This window comes from Globicephala melas, chromosome 9 (genome assembly GCF_963455315.2).
Source record: "Globicephala melas chromosome 9, mGloMel1.2, whole genome shotgun sequence".
NCBI classification, from domain to species: Eukaryota; Metazoa; Chordata; class Mammalia; order Artiodactyla; family Delphinidae; genus Globicephala; species Globicephala melas.
Window position 1 is genome coordinate 34,213,403 of NC_083322.1, and position 18,668 is coordinate 34,232,070.

The following is an 18,668-nucleotide window of genomic DNA, read 5'->3' on the forward strand; positions in this document are numbered from 1 at the left end:
AACACTGGGTCCCCGACAACTGTGTGGGTTTGTTTCCCAAAGTTTAAAGAATACTTACTTTTAACCATTAATAAACATCACAAGTAAATTGTCTGATTTAAATAACCACTGAGAAATAATACATTTGGAGCAAGGGGCTCCTAAGAATGGTTAAAAGAAATAGAAATAAGTAAATAAAGGAGGAGACATTTTGTCTTTTTCTTTCTCCCTCCCTCTCTCCCTTCCTTCCTCCCTCCCTCTCTCCCTTCCTTCCTCCCTCCCTCTCTCCCTTCCTTCCTCCCTCCCTCCCTCCCTTCCTTTCTTTCTGTTTTGTCAAAATGTCCCTCAGTCGTTGTAACCTATTAAGAAGTCTAAAAGTAGTTAAAATTTCACATATTAAACCATGTAGATTTGGTTAGAGGAAAAAAAAAGGCTTCAGAGATTTCCTAAAATAATGAGTTAACAGTGCAAATACTGGATTGTTTGATGAGAATCTTACCACGTGCTTTTCTTTCCCCCTTAAAAGAAAAATTTTAAAACACTCTCCAGTTTTAATGCAAACAGAAGATAAATATTTACGAAGGAAAACAAATTCCACAGCATTCCATACAGATTTCCAAACAGTCTGATGATTCACAACAGGCATCCATGATGCCACAATCCATGTCACAGGGGCAGTTACAGTCATCTCCCATTTCATCTCCGCAGCAACAGCAGCAGGCTTCAGAGGTGCAGATGCCACACGAAGCTTGTCCCAGGACAATATTGCAGAGGGTCAGGAATTCACAGAACAGGCAGGCCAGGATACAGTGGACACAGCAATCTTCATTTTCAGTTGGGAGGAGGCCACATAGTCAGAAAAAGGAGGAACACAAAATATATAAATCATCAATATACTGAATAATAAGAATGGATGAAAATAATTAAGTAATCCAGAACCTAATGACATGCAGTCCTAGTAGTCTTTTGTGGGCTGGAAGCATAAAAAGAAACAAGTTAAATTCTAGATGAGCAATCTTTAGAAGTAGATACTGGATCTGGGGAAAAAAAAAAAAAAAGATTGTACTTGTGTATATGTGTGTGTGCATGTGGGTTAGAGTATTACTCACACACTGTGCACTGGTCCTGCACTTTTCTATGCCTCTCATCCGTCTTCGCTATCTACTGCTCTCTGCTAAATGACTCCATGACATTATAGTCCTTCAGAAAATAGAAATTGCTTTTCCACTTCCTGTGTGGCAAAGTACTTTACATTTCTATTATTTCCCGAGACATCTCTAGTGATGCCTCTCTAAACAATAAATTTCATGAACTGATATAAAAAAGTGAGAAATCAAATGGATTACAATCTAATAAATTTAGTACACCATGTTCTAAACTTTCCTGTAGAATTTTGGGGCAAGTAAGTAAAAGGAACAACTGAAGAAAATTTCTATTTCTGGAGGACTTTAACACATGCAATAAAAATAATTTAAGACCAATGTTATAAGACATTTGTCTATTTTCAGAAATATTTGTGAATTTTTAGCAGGATTATTTCTGGGTTTGTATTTGTGTTCCTTTCCTTCTTTTTCTTTTCTTTTTTAAATTTCATACAATGCAAGCTTTAATGAGGGGATTCTGCTTCCAACAACAACAACGGTACAGAACAATCCCCACCCGCATCCCACTGTCACATGACTTGTGTATTTCTGTATTTGGCTTTACGACTGAGTGCCTTTGATGGAGTTTCATCAAATTGTGTATTCCATCATAAACTCCCCAACTCCTTGAACATTGCCATTTCTCTGTAGTCTCTAACTTTGTAGAGCGTCTGTAACTTTGTAAAAGGGGGAAATGTGGGAAATGCATACTCTACATGCCAGATGGCAAAAAGGGGAGAGAGTCAGAAAAAACTCAAAAAGGAAAACTCCAGAGTTGGCTGCAGAAATAAAGTCTAGGAGTTCTCTGGCAGCCTAGTGGTTAGGATTCCCGGCTTTCACTGCCGTGGTCCGGGTTCAATCCCTGGTCAGGGAACTGAGATCCCGTAAGACATGCAGTGTGGAAAAAAAAAAAAAAGCTAAAAAACACACCAGTGTTCCCTCCCAATCTTCTCAGTGCCAAGCCCACTCTCATGTAAAATTGTCTATGGAGCAACTGGAAAAAGATCACAGAACTGTAAGACTGTGAGCTTCTCTCCATCTTCCCCTAATGTGTTTAGTAGTACAGTAGTCCTCCTTTATTACTGGGGGATACATTCCAAGACCCCCAGTGGATGCATGAAATCACGGATAATACTGAGCTCTATATATACTATTTATTTCCCATGTATACACACCAATGATGAAGTTTAACTTATAAATTAGGCAAAGAGATTAACAATAATAACTGCTAGTAAAAGAGAACAATTATAACAATATTCTGTAATAAAATTTATGTGAATGTAGTCTCTCTTGAAATATCTTGTACAAATTTAATGCTTTTTCTATCTTAACTACAAACTTATTAGGTACTGTGGCCATAAGTTTTTACAGTTTGAGGTACGACAGCAAAATTATCACAAATTTCTTTCTCCTTCTTCACAATTTCATCGATAGAAGAGTCATTCTTACCATAGACTTTAGCAACCTCAGCATTAATTTTTTTTCTTTCCTTACTGAGAACTTTCACCTTTTCACTTAAAGAATTACTTTACAGCATCTCTTTGGCATATCTGAGTTGCCAGCATCACTACTCTTGTGCTTTGGAGCCATTATTATGTAAAATAAAAATTACTTGAACACAAGCACTGTAATATTGCCACAGTCGGTCTGATGACCAAGAGGGCTGCTAAGTGATGGTCAGGTGAAACATGCTGGACAAAGGGATAATTCATGTTTCGCGTGGGATGGAGTGGGAAGGCATGAGATTTCATCATGCTACTCAGGGCAACATGCAATTTAAAACTTATGAATTGTTTATTTCTAAAGTATTCCATTTAATACTTTGGTGTTGCAATTGACTGTGGGAAAATGAAACCATGGAAAGCAAAACCACAGATAAGTGGGGATTACTATATCCAATCATATTAGGAGAACAGTAAAATCAACTTCATGGATCCAAGTCCACAGGCTTGGAAAGTTCTTTGTTTCTAGAGAGTCTATAGTTTCCCTCTTTCTGCATTCTTTCTATAAATTTTTATCCTAATATCTTATATGTATCTGTTCAGTAGAGTTTTTCCAGGATTATGTTATCGTGATTTGTAAAATATCTGAAATGTTATGAAGAGCTAGCTTTATTATTATTACTCCTATTAAGAAACTAGTGTTTAACTGGAAAGCAACCCAGTTCTATTCAATATGCCTTCAAACAAATATCCATATTAACTAATTCTAAGGACACTTCTAACCTTAACTTTGTATTCTACTGTGGAATGCTTATATTTCAAGACTAAGAGGAGGAATCCACAAAAACTCACTTGATACTGAAAAACATTAAGTATAGTTATTGAGCATTAGATTCTTTATGTATTAATCATAAAATATACATTGAACTGTATGTAGTGAATCTATCAGTCTTAAAGGGGAAAGAATGGCCTTCCCACCCAGCCTTAGAAATAGAGGGTAATGATACCTTTGAAGCCTCCTTTGGTCCCTTCCTAAATCATCTTCCTCTTCCCTTGCTTTTCATTGTACTTTATACAACAGTGAATGTGTAAATATCCCTACATAATCTATCAGAAAGGAAACGATCCCATATAAATTCCCATAAGTAGCATTTTTCCTCAATATTATGTGTTTCAGACTTACCCTTCTTGATTCATGTAGCTAAAGTTCACTTGTTTTCTAGATGTACAGTATTCCATTGATTTAACACACTGTAATTTATTTATTCATCCTACTTAGGAGTATTTTGGTCATTTCCAGTGTTTTGCTATTCCAAACATTAATGTTTGAAACAGTTTTGTGCGGGTCTCCTAGAGTACACATGCCAAATAACTAGCAGTAGAATTGTTGGGCCACAGGATACGCATACGTTTAATCAAGTTAGGTAATACCACATTTGCTTTCAAAGTGATTGCTCCAAAATGTATTCCCACCAACCAAGTATGAGAATGCTCATTGTTCCACATCTTCACCAATCTATGAAACTGGCATATTTTCATATATGCCAATTCACTGAGTGTGAAATGGCATCTCATGGTGGTTTTATTTTGCATTTACTTGTTTACTAATAAGTTTGAACATCTTATCATGTTTTTGGCCATTCATGTTTCACCTTTGAAACAGATGTTCATGTATTCCCCTCACTTTTCTATTGAACTGCCTTTTTCTCTTATTGATTTGTAGAAGTTCTTGATATAGTCAAGACATCAGTCTTTTGTCAAGTATGATTGTCCTCTCTCAGTATGTGGCTTTTTGTAGTTAAAAGAGATAAGATACAGATGAGTTATCGTTTAGACCTTGAGAGTTTGAACTGATGAAGAGAAATTCAAATCTTGTTTTTAGCTGAAGATATGGGATAATAAGGCTGAGGAAGTAAAGTGGCAGATAGCCAAGTTTGGCAAATGAGTCAGTGAAAAGGAGAGGAGGCATTAACAAGATTCAGTAGCAGAATGAAATAAAAAGTTTTAGCGTTTGATTCAAAACAAGGGAGTCCAGCCATTCCGATATACAGAAAGGGAGGGGAAAACAATAAGTAATCAGGAGGGAGGGACTGAATGTAACATGTGAAATCAGCTGCCCTCAGGATGACAAGGAATGGGAGTGACATTCCCAACTAAACAACTCATTGGTGCTCATAGAACATATTAATTTGAGAATCAAAGTCCCTTCCAGATCTTAGACAATAATGATGGTTGTTATACAAAAATCAGAAGCCCTAAGCCAAGAATAGAATCTCTCCAAACTCCTACTTTTAGCCAACAAGATCTACAAAGTAACTGAAGTCTGTTAAACTTTGCATTTTTAGTAAACAAGGAACATGAAAAAATAAATTCTTAGCGCAAATAGATCGAACACTCGTTTTCTAGACTGTCTTCAACAACATAGTGTAATTTCTCTTTTTTTGAATTTTATTTTATTTATTTTTTATACAGCAAGTTCTTATTATCTATTTTATACATATTAGTGTATATATGTCAATCCCAATCTCCCAATTCATCCCACTCTCCACCCCACCCCCATCCCCCAGCTTTCCCCCCTTGGTGTCGATAGGTTTGTTCTCTACACCTGTGTCTCTATCTCTGCCTTGCAAACCAGTTCATCTGTACCATTTTTCTAGATTCCACATGTATGCGTTAATATACGATATCGTTTTTCTCTTTCTCACTTACTTCACTCCGTATGACAGTCTCTAGGTCCATCCACGTCTCTACAAATGACCCAACTTCATTCCTTTTTATGGCTGAGTGATATTCCATTGAATATATGTACCACATCTTCTTTATCCACTCGCCTGTCAATGGGCATTTAGGTTGCTTCCATGACCTGGCTATTGTAAATAGTGCTGCAGTGAACATTGGGGTACATGTGTCTTTTGGAATTATGGTTTTCTCTGGGTATATGCCCTGTAGTGGGATTGCTGGGTCATATAGTGTAATTTGTACAATAGATACAAGCAGTGGTTTTACATAGAATCAGAAGCCTGGCATTAATGAAGAAAAAAGCATTTATTAATTAAGAATGTGTAATCTTAGGAGAAGAGATATTTTCATCACTCTTTCAATTTTTTTAACTATTTAAGAAACTCGGCAATTCTGTTAAATTCTGGTTTAAGCTCTTTACAAATACTAATTCATTTGATTCAAATAACATCCCTAAGAAGCAGTAATGGTATTATCCCCATTTTACCACAGACAGATTACAGAAAACTTAGGAAATCTTCTCAAAGTCACAGAGTCAGGAAGTAGTAGGCAGGGTCAGAACCCACACAACCTGCCTGTGTAATCCATGGTCTAATCCAGCATGCTATGCTGCCAATACAGGGATGGGTCACTTCTAACAGTTCATCTTCCTGGCGGGAAAAAGATCAGTTATAAATCCAACTGATTTCTGCTGATATGTCTTGCTGATCTGTTTTCAGCCTCGATTCACATTTCCTTTCTAAAGATGATTCTGAATTTTAGTTTTAATGAAGACTTGATAGTAAGTATTATCCTTCAACATGTTAAGAGCAAAGCTGATGAGTTGGAGAACTCATAAACTTCCAGTTACATTGTTGAAACAGACATAAGACGTAGGCAGCCAAGAGAGAGACGATGTGTCAATCAAAAGAAATCTAAATTTAAAACTTAAAAATTAAGGTTCATATTTATATGAACAGAAGCATTGTAGAGATTATATAGGGACTCTACTGGTAAAATATACGGTTATGACAGAGTTCTCAAAAGAATAAGCCCTTTATGTAAATACTAAAACTTACAAAAATAGTCATCCTCTTAAAACATAGGTCCTACATAATTTACTAGACAAGCACTTTGGGCTGCCCTGAAAAATCAAATCTATGAATAGGGCACGTAAAGAAGCCACAAACCAAAATTCATTTTAGATATTAAAGTGATATTAAGCAAGGTGCATTTACAGAAACATCTACCAGAAACACATTCATTTTCTGTAGGTTATAAGTAGAGAAATACTTAAGACATGACAACAAAAAAAGAAACCAAAAAATGAATCCCTAAATCCTATCAAATCAATTTAATAATCTGGTTTGTATTCCTTTCCAAAAGCATTTTTCTTTTCAGTTGTGTTCTAGAAAGTAGTTTGATTGTGATTGGGGTAACGAAAAGGTTAAAATAAACCAAGAAGAAACAGCTGTTACAGTTTCTGTCACTGCCACCCCTCCCACTCCCAGGGGGATGGAGAATCATAAAAGGCATTATGTTGTTGGTTTTATTTGAAGCAAAGAGAGGATCGTAAGAATTAACAAACTAAGAAGACCTAAATGGAGAAACAAACTTTAAAAGAGACGAGTCCTCTGCATCCATGTAGTTCACTGTCAGAAATAATTGTTTTTCCTGCTGTTCTTGTGGTTTTTCGTTTTCATGGTTTTATTCAGTCATATTTGCAGTTGTTTGCCAAAAGTGTTTAACCTTTGAGAAGCCAACTAGGTTCTGGGAAGAATGCCTGTTCCAAACTAGGCCCAAAAGAATTGCACAATTCAGTGTATTACTGAGAGGAGAACTCAGCACAAGACTGACAGCTACTGTAAATTTAGGAAAACAGAGAAACACACCAGCAGCCAAGGAACTAAAAAGAAAGCATAAAAGGAAATCTTTAGCACAACATTTGACTCTTAAAAAAACTGTTATGAATTACTTGCAGACACAAACCCAAACAAAATCTCTGAGTCCTCTGAAAGGTCATCAATGTTAAATCCATGCAGCTGGCATATCTGGCAAGTGTCTAGCTTCCCAACACCCTGAAGGTAACAACTGAAACTTACTTAAACAGCATCTTTGATGACTGGTGAAACTATCTGTGACTGATCTGAGGGCCTTTGTTCTCTTGAAATGAGATGGAAGACTTCTTTTTATAAGAATACACGAATTTAATAATAAAATCCCAAATTGTTTTACCCAATCAGAGGTGGCTCAAAATACTAGGCAAATGTGAGGAGAGCAGTTATAGTGAAAGGAACCCTAAGAACCATCAGAAAACTCTTTGCACAGGAAACTCAGCTGTATTCTAAATAAGTCTATTTTTTTTAGTTTCCTTCTTTTAAGATGTGGTATGACAGGTGCTTTGAGTCTCTTGAAACAAAGACACTGTACAGCAGAGTACAGGGAAGGGCAAAGAACAGTGAATTCTGAGAATAACCCACAACCCATTTTTAAGCGAAGGTAGATTTGTATGTGTCTTATCTTGACTGATCTCTAATAACATTTCCTATGACTGAAAATGCTTGAAAATACTTTCTTAATCAGGTCCCCATCATGTAGACTATATACTAAGAAACAGGGGTTCATTATTTTTTTCAACAGGTCAACAGTATGCCAAAGAGCAAATGCAGGTTAAAGCATGAACAGTCAGTTATGTGTAATTAGTAATTTGGGAGATTGTATTGCGATCAAACCTGACTCTAGCTTTATAATCAAAGCCACAGAGAACCCACAGGTGTCCCCATGTCTTTAGCTGCTAAGGCTCACATCCGCCCTGGGAGGGCACAGGGGGACTCACCACGCAGAGCAAGAGGCATTCCACTTCCCAGATACTGCTTTGCTGCAACTGTTTCTCAATACAAAATCAAAAAGCAGGCTGAAAGTGGGTTTTGGTCATCCTGAATTGCAGCCAGGATGGCTAAGTCAGTATCTGGCCTCTGTGAAAAGCCAGCTGTGAGGGACGAGACACAGACATCTCCAGGGGGTTCTGCTCCTCAAGTCACGGGGGCAGGAAATATTTACTAAGACGGCACGATAGCTTAGCTCCAAGTAGCTGCATGTCTCCAAGCCAGAGGACGCACAGCATTCTGGCCTACAGCCCTAGAATGACCTGCTGCTTGCATAAATTGGCCTGAAGTATGCCTCCCACACAGAGCCCTCTGGCACACTGCTGTCCCCTCGAGGCCATGCATCTTAGCCAAAACACAGTCAACATTTTCCTAGTAGGGAAGAAAGTGAGATAGGTCAGGAGGTAAAAGAAAGAGAGGAGCTACGTTTTCCACTGCAGCACAAAGAGGACCCCACACTTACAGAAACTGAACAATGACCTTTACTATTACCTTTCCTCTCAATAAACTCAAAAGAACTATAGAAAAAAACAGTACCATTCTCCCACACCCCACAAAAGGACTCCTCAATCATATACCTAACACGTGTCCAAATCCTAGAATCCATCCTCCTCCTGTGGGAAGTGCATTCGTATTTTAAATTACAGTAAGTGGATAGCACAGATTTTTTTTTTGATTCTCTTATTTGTTTGCCCTGCTGCCTCCTCTGTTGCTGATTCATTAAATATTCCAAACTTTCAAGAGAGATTTGATCCAGTAATTGTTGGTCATGACTTAACTATAGCACTGATTCAAGTATTCCTTTCTAAAGAGTCACACTTTATAAAGTCTAGGAAGATAACATATATATCAGGTCACCTTTTGTTTCCCAGGAGCTTAACACAGAAATCTGCCAGGGAGTAAACACTCAGTTAGTAGAGGTGTTTATTTAAAACACTTAAAATGCAAAGTTAGTATGTGGACAGAGAGGCAGGGAAAGAAGAGTGAAAAAAGAGCAATGGTGCAAGTATTATGCATATGAGTTTACTGAATCTCTACAGCACTTTAAGATCACACATTTGATAGCTGGTAATAACAGTACTGTCCTCATAGGGTTATGGTAAGTATTAAAAGAGACAATGTATATAAAGTACTCAGTAAAGAATTCATGTACATACTTATTAATATTACTGTGATAGCAACAAAGATAATGGCAAAATATTTATTCTAGAGAGGGTACAACTCTCTACCTTTCGATGTTTCATTCGCTCTGATTACCACAACAGAATAGGGCCGTTCAATTTTAACCTAAGGAGGTTTATAAAAGGCTGTTCATAGTTCAAATACTTAAAAAGAGAGAATCAAGAAGGTAGTTCTAAGAGACAGAATCTGCAGAAGAGTGGAGCAGAAATCTGCCCAGAAAGATTTAGTCAATCTTATGTTTGGCTATGACAGGAGATTTAAAAATAATAATCATTTTCCATATTTAAACTATTATCCATTTATTTTCTCAGGAAGCTAGAAAGCAAAAACAGAGGAAAACCATACTTGAACCTACTCAATGGTAATTTTATTAAGTTGGCCAGTTGAAATATCTCTAATCCAAAAAGTTTAATTAATAGGAAGGTTGAATATAACTTTTGGATAACAAAATCTACTTTAGATCTTAAAAGCATTTTCCTAGAAAGAGTCACTGTATAAACAGTCTGCTAAAGTTGGTCACAATATCATCTATGGTTAGGACAAAAAATAAGTAAATCCTCTAGGTTTAAGGAAAATATATATTTGTATAAAATGATGTAAGAAATCTCTCCCAAAAGCCTAACTTAATATTTTCCTGTTTTCACTTTTGTAACTGTGTTTATTTAACAATTCACCTTTCAATTTCATTTCTGATTCGTGCTTGTTTAAATATTGTGCGAGGTATATTATGAGAAAAATCAGCCTTTTTTTTTTTTTTTAAAGCCATGTAGTACTGCAGTTGGGTGATCATGTAAAAGGTGATGATAGTAAAATAATACCTTTGCCATACGGGATGCTATTTATTCATTTTTATTGAGGTATAGTTGACATACAACATTGGTTTCAGGTGTACAATGTAATGATTCCATATATGTATATAATGCAAAATGATCAAAATATGTCTCAGTAACATCCGTCACTGCACATAGTTACAACTTTTTTTTCTTGTGATGAAAACTTTAAAGATCTAATGTCTATCAGAAAAATTTCAAATATGTAATGCAGTATTACTAACTATAGTCAATCCATATGACTTATTTATTTTATAACTGGAAATTTGTAGCTTTTGACCCCCTGCAACCCATTTTGCCCACCCCCACCCCTAGCCTCCAGCCACCAGCAACCTGGTCCTTGTGTCTATAGCTCCTAGCTGCTGTTGTTTGTAAGAGGCCACATATAAGATCATAATGATATTTGTCTTTGATTTATTTCACTTAGCATAATGCTCTGAAGGTCCATCCATGTTGTCGCAAATCGCAAGGTTTCCTTCTTTTTAATGGCTGAATAATATTCCATGGCATAAATTTCCACATTTTCTTTAATCATTCATTGATTCATGGACACTTAGATTGTTTCCACATCTTGGCTATTGTAAATAATGCTGCAATGAACACTGGGTTGCATATGCCTTTTCGACTTAGTGTTTTTATTTCCTTCAGATAATACCCAGAAGTGGAATTGCTGGATCACATGGTAGTTCTTTTTTTTTTTTTAAATATTACTTATCTTTTTTTTTTTTTTTAATTTATTTTTGGCTGCCTTGGGTCTTCATTGCTGTGCACGGGCTTTCTCTAGTTGCGATGAGCGGGTGCTACTCTTTGTTGCCGTGCGTGGGCTTCTCAGGGCTTCCCATTGCGGTGGCTTCTCTTGTTGTGGAGCATGGGCTCTAGGTGCATGGGCTTCAATAGTTGTGGCACGTGGGCTCAGTAGCTGTGGCACACAGGCTTAGATGCTCCACGGCATGTGGGATCTTCCCAGACCAGGGCTCGAACCCGTGTCCCCTGCATTGGCAGGTGGATTCTTAACCACTGTGCCACCAGGGAAGCCCACACATGGAAGCCCACACATGGTGGTTCTATTTTAATTTTTTAAGAAACCTCCATAGTGTTTTCCATAGTGACTACCAATTTACATTCCCATCAACAGTGCACAAGTTTTCCCTTTTCTCCACGATCTCACCAACACTTCTTATTTCTTTTTTTCTTTTTTTTGGCTGTGTTGGGTCTTCATTGCTGCACGTGGGCTTTTCTCTAGTTGCAGAGAGCGGGGGCTACTCTTCACTGCGGTGCACGGGCTTCTCATTGCGGTGGCTTCTCTTGCTGCGGAGCGCAGGCTCTACGCGCATGGGCTTCAGTAGTTGTGGCTTGCAGGCTTAGTTGCTCTGTGGCATGTGGGATCCTCCTGGACCAGGGATCAAACCCATGTCCCCTGCATTGGCAGGTGGACTTCCAACCACTGAGCCACCAGGGAAGTCCCAACACTTCTTATTTCTTGTCTTTTTGACAACAGCCATTCTAACAGGTGCGAGGTGATATCTCATTGTGGTTTTTTTAATCATATTGTTTGTTTCTTTGCTATTGAGCTATATGACTTCTTTATATATTTTGGATATTAATCCCAATTTGCATATACTTTCTCCCATTTAGTAGGCTGCCTTTTCATTTTGTCAATGGTTTCCTTTGCTTCGAATAAGCTTTTTAGTCTGAAGTAGTCTCACTTGTTTATTTTTGCTTTAAAGGCAATGCCTTCGATTTTTGGATCAAATCTAAAAAATCATCACCAAGACCTATATCAAGGATCTTACTACCTATGTTTTCTGCTAGGAGTTTTATAGTTTCAGGTCTTACATTCAAGTCTTCAATCTATATTAATTTTTGTGTATGGTGTAAGATAGTGGTCCAGTCTCATTCTTTTGAATGAGAAAACTATCCAGTTTTCCCAGCATCATTTATAAAGTGTCTGTCCTTTCCCCATTGTATATTCTTGGCTCCTTTGCATAAATTAATCGACCAATATCCGTGGGCTCATTTCTGAGCCCTCTATTCTGTTCCATTGGTCAATGTGTCTGTTTGTTATGCCAATACCATACTGCTTTGATTACTACAGTTTTGATATAGTCAAAATCAGAGCACATAATTTCTGAAGTTTTGTTCCTTTCTCAAGATTGCTTCGACTATTCTAGGTCTTTTGTAGTTCCATACAAATTTTAGGATTGTTTGTTCTATTTCTGTGAAAAATGCCATTGGAATTTTGATAGGGATTGCATTGAATCTGTATATTGCTTTCGAGGGTATGGACGTTTTAATAATATTAATTCTTCCAATCCATGAGCACAAGTATCTTCCCATTTATTTATTTTCTTCAATTTCTTTCAACAATGTCTTATAGTGTTCAGTGTAGAGGTCTTTCATCTCCTTGGTTAAATTTATTCCTGGGTATTTTATTCATTTTCATGCAGTTATAAATGGGATTATTTTCTTAAGTTTGATAGTTTATTATTAGTGTATAGAAATGGAACAGATTTTTTTATACTAATATTGGATACGGCAACTTTACTGACTTCATTGATTAGATCTAACAGTTATTGGAAGTGTCTTTACACGGTTTTCTACAAGATCATGTCATCTGCAAACAGAGACAGTTTTACTTCTTCTTTTTAAATTGGATGTCTACTTCTTTTTCTTGCCTAAATGCTCTGTCTAGGGCTTCCAGTACTATGCTGAATAAAAGTGGTGAGAATAGGCATCCTTGTTTTGTTCCTGATCCTAGAAGAAAATCTTTCAGCTTTTACTGTTGAGTATGTTAGCTGTGCGCATGTCATATATGGCCTTTATTGTGTTGAGGTATGCTCCCTCTCTGCCCACTTTGAGGGTTTTTATCACAAATGGATGTTGCATTTTGTAAAATGCTTTTTCTACATCTGTTGAGATGATCATGATTTTTATCCTCCATTTTGTTAATGTGGTGTATCACACTGACTGATTTGTGGGTGTGGAACCATACTTGCATCCCTGGAATAAACCCCAGTTGATCATGGTGTAAGATACTTTTAATGTATTGTTGAATTCAGTTAGCTGATATTTTGTTAAGGATTTTTGCATCTCTGTTCATCAAGGATATTGTCCAGTAATTTCTTTTCTTGTGGTGTCTTTGTTTATTTTTGGTATCAGAGTAATGCTGGCCTCACAAAAATTTGGAAGTTTTCCGTCCTCTTCTAGTTTTCGGAAGAGTTTGAGAAGGACTGGTATTAATTCTTCTTTAAAGGTTTGGCAGAATTCACCAATAAAGCTATCTGGTCCTGACTTTTGTTTATTAGAAGGTTTTGGGTTTTTCCGGGGTTTTTTTTGTTTTGTTTTTTATTACTGATTCAATCTCCTTCTTAAAAATGGGTCTTTTTGGATTTTTATTTCTTCCTGATTCAATCTTAGTAGGTTGCATATTTCTAGAAATGTATCCATTTCTTTTAAGTTGTCCAATTTGTTGGTGTATAATTGCTCATAGTAGTAGTCCCTTATGTTCCCTTGTATTTCTATGGTATCAGTTATAATGTCCCCTCTTTCATTTCTGATTTTATGTGAGTCACCTCTCTTTTTCTTGGTGAGTCTAGCTAAAGGTTTAGCTAAAGGTCTATCAATTTTGTTTATCTATTTCACTTATTTCCACTCTGATTTTTGTTATTTCCTTCCTTCTACTAACTTAGGGCTTTGCTTGTTTTTCTTTTTCTAGTTCCTTGAGGTATAAGTTAGGCTGTTAGAGATTTTTCTTGTTTCTTGAGGTGGGCATTTATTACTGTAAATCTTCCACATAGAACTGCTTTTGCTTTGTCCCATAAGTTTTGATATGTTGTATTTCCATTTCATTTGTCTCAAGGTATTTTATTTCTCTTTTGACTTCTTCTTTGACCCACTGGTATTTGATAGCATGTTGTCTAATCACTACACATTTGTGAATATTCCAGTTTTATATATACATATAGTTGATTTACAATGTTGTGTTAATTTCTTGTGTACAGCAAAGTGACTCAGTTATGCAAATGACATTTTTTCATGCTTTTCATTATGGTTTGTCACAGGATATTGAATATAGTTCCCTGTGCTCTACAGCAGGACCTTGTTGTGTATCTAACCTATAGGTAATAGTTTGCCTCTGCTAACCCCAAACTCCCATTCCTTCCCTCTCCTAACCCCCCCACCCCCACCCCTTGGCAACCATCAGTCTGTTCTCTATGTCTGTGAGTCTGTTTTTGTTTCATAGGTATATGTGGAATCAAAAGTATGACACAAATCAACATAAGTTATATCATATAGTATCTGTCTTCCTCTTTCTGACTTACTTCACTTAGTATGATAATCTCTAGGTCCATCCATGTTGCTGCAAATGGCATTATTTCATTCCTTTTTTATGGCTGAGTAGTATTCCATTGTATATATGTACCACATCTTCTTTATTCATTCATCTGTTGATAGACATTTAGGTTGTTTCCATGTCTTGGCTATTGTAAATAGTGCTGCTGTGAACATAGGGGTGCATGTATCTTTTCAAACTATAGTTTTGTCTGGGTATATGCCCAGGAGTGAGATTGCTGGATCATATGGCAACTCTATTTTTAGTTTTTTGAGGAACCTCTATACTGTTTTCCATAGTGGCTGCACCAATTTACATTCCCACCAACAGTATAGGAGGGTTCCCTTTTCTCCACACCCTCTCCAGCATTTGTTATTTGTAGACATTTTAATGATGGCCATTCTGACTGGTGTGAGGTGGTACCTCATTGTAGTTTTGATTTGCATTTCTCTAATAATTAGTGATGCTGAGCATCTTTTCATGCATCTATTGGCCGTCTGTATGTCTTCTTTGGAGAAATGTCTATTTAGGTCTTCTGCCCATTTTTTGGTTTAGGTTTTTTTTTTTGGTTACTGTTGAGTTGCATGAGCTGTTTGTATATTTTCGAAATTAAGCCCTTGTTGCTTGCATTGTTTGCAAATATTTTCTCCCATTCTGTAGGCTGTCTTTCTGTTTTGTTTATGGTATCCTTTGATGTGCAAAAGCTTGTAAGTTTGTTTAGGTCTCATTTGTTTATTTCTGTTTTTATTTCTATTGCCTTGAGAGACTGACCTAAGAAAACACTGGTATGATTTACATCAAAGAATGTTTTGCCTATGATCTCTTCCAGGAGTTTTATGGTGTCATGTTTTATGTTTAAGTCTTTAAGCCATTTTGAGTTTATTTATGTGCATGATGTGAGGGTGTGTTCTAACTTCATTGATTTACATGCAGCTGTCCAACTTTCCCAGCACCACTTGCTGAAGAGTCTGTCTTTTTCCCATTTTATATTCTTGCCTCCTCTGTCGAAGATTAATTGACCATAGGTGTATGGGTTTATTTCTGGGCTCTCTATTCCATTCAATTGATCTGTATGTCTGTTTTTGTGCCAATGTCACACTGTTTTGATTATTGTAGCTTTGTAGTATTGTCTGAAGTCTGGGTGGGTTATGCCTCCTCCTTTGTTCTTTTTCCTCAGGGTTGCTTTGGCAATTCTGGGTCTTTTATGGTTCCATATACATTTTAGGATTATTTGTTCTAGTTCTGTGAAAAATGTCATGAGTAATTTGATAGAGATCCCATTAAGTCTGTAGATTACTCTGGGTAGTAGGGCCAATTTAACAATATTAATTCTGTGAGTCTGTTTCTGTTTTATAAAGAAGTACATTTGTATCCATTTTTTTAGATTCCATATCTAAGTGATATCATATGATATTTGTCTTTCTCTGTCTGATTTACTTCACTTAGTATGATAATCTCTAGGTCTAATCCATGTTGCTGCAAATGTCATTAAGTCATTCTTTTTTATGGCTGATTGCAGGATCATACGGTAGATCTATTTTTAGTTTTTTAAGGAGCCTCCATACTGTTCTTGGATGGATGTTTTGAATATATCTGTTAAGTTCATCATGTTGTTTAAGCTATCCATTGATGAAAGTGGAATATCAAAGTCCCCTACCATTATTGTACAGCTATTTCTCCCTTTAGATCTGCTAATATTTGCTTTATATATTTAGGTGCTCCAATGTTGGGTGCATAAATATATATAAATGTCATATCCTCTTGTTGGGTTGACTACTTATTGTAGTTAAAGTTATTTTTACTACTTTTGTCTTTTAACCTCGTAATTGCTTTATAAGTGATTAATCTACCACATTTACAATGTTAGATTATTCTGAATTTTACTATATATTGACCGTTACCACTGTGATTTATACTTTCATGTTTTCCTGTTACTAATCAGTGCCCTTTCTCTTCAGCTTAAAGAAGTCCCTTTAATGTTTCTTGTAAGGCCAGTCTAATGATGATGAACTTGTTTTGCTTTAGCTTTTTTGGAAAACTCTTTATCTCACCTTCAATTCTGAAGGACAACTTTGCTGGGTAAAGTAGTCCTGGTTGGAAGTTTTCTTTCTGCATTTTGAATACATTGTGCCACTCCCTTCTGGCCTGCAAAGTTTCTGCTGAAAAATCTGCTTATTGTCTTATGGGTGTTCCCTTATGAGTAACAGTTGTTCTTCTCTTGCTACTTTTAAGATTCTCTCTCTGTCTTTAAATTTTGACATTTTCATGATAATGTGTCTTGTGGGTCTCTTTGGGTTCTCTTATTTGGAAATTTTGGGGCTTCCTGAATCTGGATATCTGTTTTGTTCTCCAGGTAAGGGGAGTTTTCAGCCATTATTTCTCAAAATAATTTTCCACGCTTTTCCCTCTTTCTTCTCCTCCTGGGACCCCTATAATATCTTCACCCTTTTTTTTTTTTTTTCATTCTGCTGCTCTGATTAAAGAGTTCCACTGCCTGTTTTTGAGTTCACTGACCCTTCTACTTCATCTAGTCTGCTGTTGAATCCCTCTAGTGTATTTTTCAGTTCAGTTTTGTGTTCTTCAGCTCTGTGAGTTCTATTTGGTACTGTCTCATATTTCCATCTCTTTGTTGAAGTTCTCACTATGTTCATCCATTCTTCTCCTGAGTTTGGTGAGCATCTTTATGACCACTATTTTGAACTGTTATCAGGTAATCATTCATCTCTTCTTCATTAAGAGCATTTTTTGAGAGTTTTTTCGAGAGTTTTTTCTTTCTCGTTTTGCCATTTGAAACATATTTCCGTTTCTTCAATTTCTTTGACACCCTGTGTTGACTTCTATGTATTAGAGAAAACAGCCACCTCTCCCAGTCTTGAAGGAGTAGCCTCACATAGGAGATAAACCTTACTACTGTTCAATCCTGCCCTAGCCTTTGGTTGTCTCTCAAACCTTTGTGATTGTTGAAGCAGCCTATTTTATTTTTAGCAGCTCCCAGTATTTGAGGGTGTGCCAAGACCTAACAGTGTCCCTAAGAGGAGAATTTCAGTCAGCACCTAGGTCCAGGATGATTAGAAGCTAGACCTTAGTTAGCAGCTTTTAAATATATTACACTTCTGTGGGACCACAAGCATAAGTTCACTGGCCACCAATCTAGAGGTATCCCCTGGGTAGCAGTCACAAAATCAGGGCAGACGAGTCTACAAGTTCCTTTCCAGGAGATACTGGTGATCTGCAGCAAGGAAGAGAGGCAGCGCAAAGATGGCATCCATTGACCTCCATCCCCAAGTGTAGCTCTGCAGCCCCCTAGATAAGTGCCAAATCAGAAGCCTGCCCCTCCGGCCAAAGCTCAGTTCAAGCAAACAGGCATCTTTCACAAAAACACTGGGGATGTGTTTTAGTCTTCTGTCTGTGAAGTGCCCTGGGAGTGATAGCTAGCCAAGAACTGTCTCTCCATTGGTTACGTACCGTGGGATCTAGGAACGCAAGACCTGCTGGCCTCCTGAGCTAGGCGATCAGGGAGCGTTCCCTGGCCCCTGGGTGGCAACCATAAAAACTGGCCACCAGATGTGTATAAAAGCTCCCCTGGTGGATACATGGGTGCTCCAGAGCAGAGCGGAGGAAGAGCACACAGACAGCGCCTGCCCTCAGGTTTACATTGCAGGCCCTTAGAGGTGTGTTTAATTGGAAGCCTGCCCCTCAGGCCATAGCTATGAAGATAAGCTAATAGGCTTCTTTCACAGAAAGAGTTTCTTAAGACTATTGCCTCTTGATGTGTGTGGGTAGGTGGGGGGGGGGTGTGTGTGTGGCCATTTAAGAACTCTTTGTCCTTTGGTGATGGTCTTCTGGGACCCTTGAGCATAAGCCCCAGTGGCCACCAGAGCTAGGTGATCTAGAGATATCCCTGGGCAGCAGCCATAAGAATCAGGGTGCTAGAGGAGGGTACAGGTTCCTTTCTGGGAGATACCCAGTGAACTGGAGGGAGGCGGGGTGGGGGCACAGAGATGCAGCCTGCCCACCTCTGTCCCCAGAAAGAACTTCAGTAGGCCCTTAGATGTGTGTTAAATTAGATGCCTGCGCCTCAGGTTGATACTTTAAGTTAAGCAAATAAGTCTCTTTCACATAATGTTTGGTACCTCTCGATTGGTTGTCTTTGCACT

The 18,668-nt window shown here is 37.5% G+C and overlaps 1 protein-coding gene across 3 annotated transcripts in view; it reads right to left on the bottom strand.

Annotated features, from left to right (window-relative positions):
- Positions 1-302: 302 nt before the first annotated feature.
- MDFIC (MyoD family inhibitor domain containing) overlaps positions 303-18,668 on the bottom strand; it is a 99,325-nt gene continuing 80,959 nt past the window's right edge. For all 3 annotated transcript variants that reach the window (XM_030857603.2, XM_030857602.2, XM_060304999.2), the window contains exon 5: positions 303-802. In XM_030857603.2, coding sequence (XP_030713463.1) covers positions 555-802 — 248 coding nt within the window. In that variant the 3' untranslated portion in view covers positions 303-554. The remainder of the gene's footprint in view (positions 803-18,668) is intronic.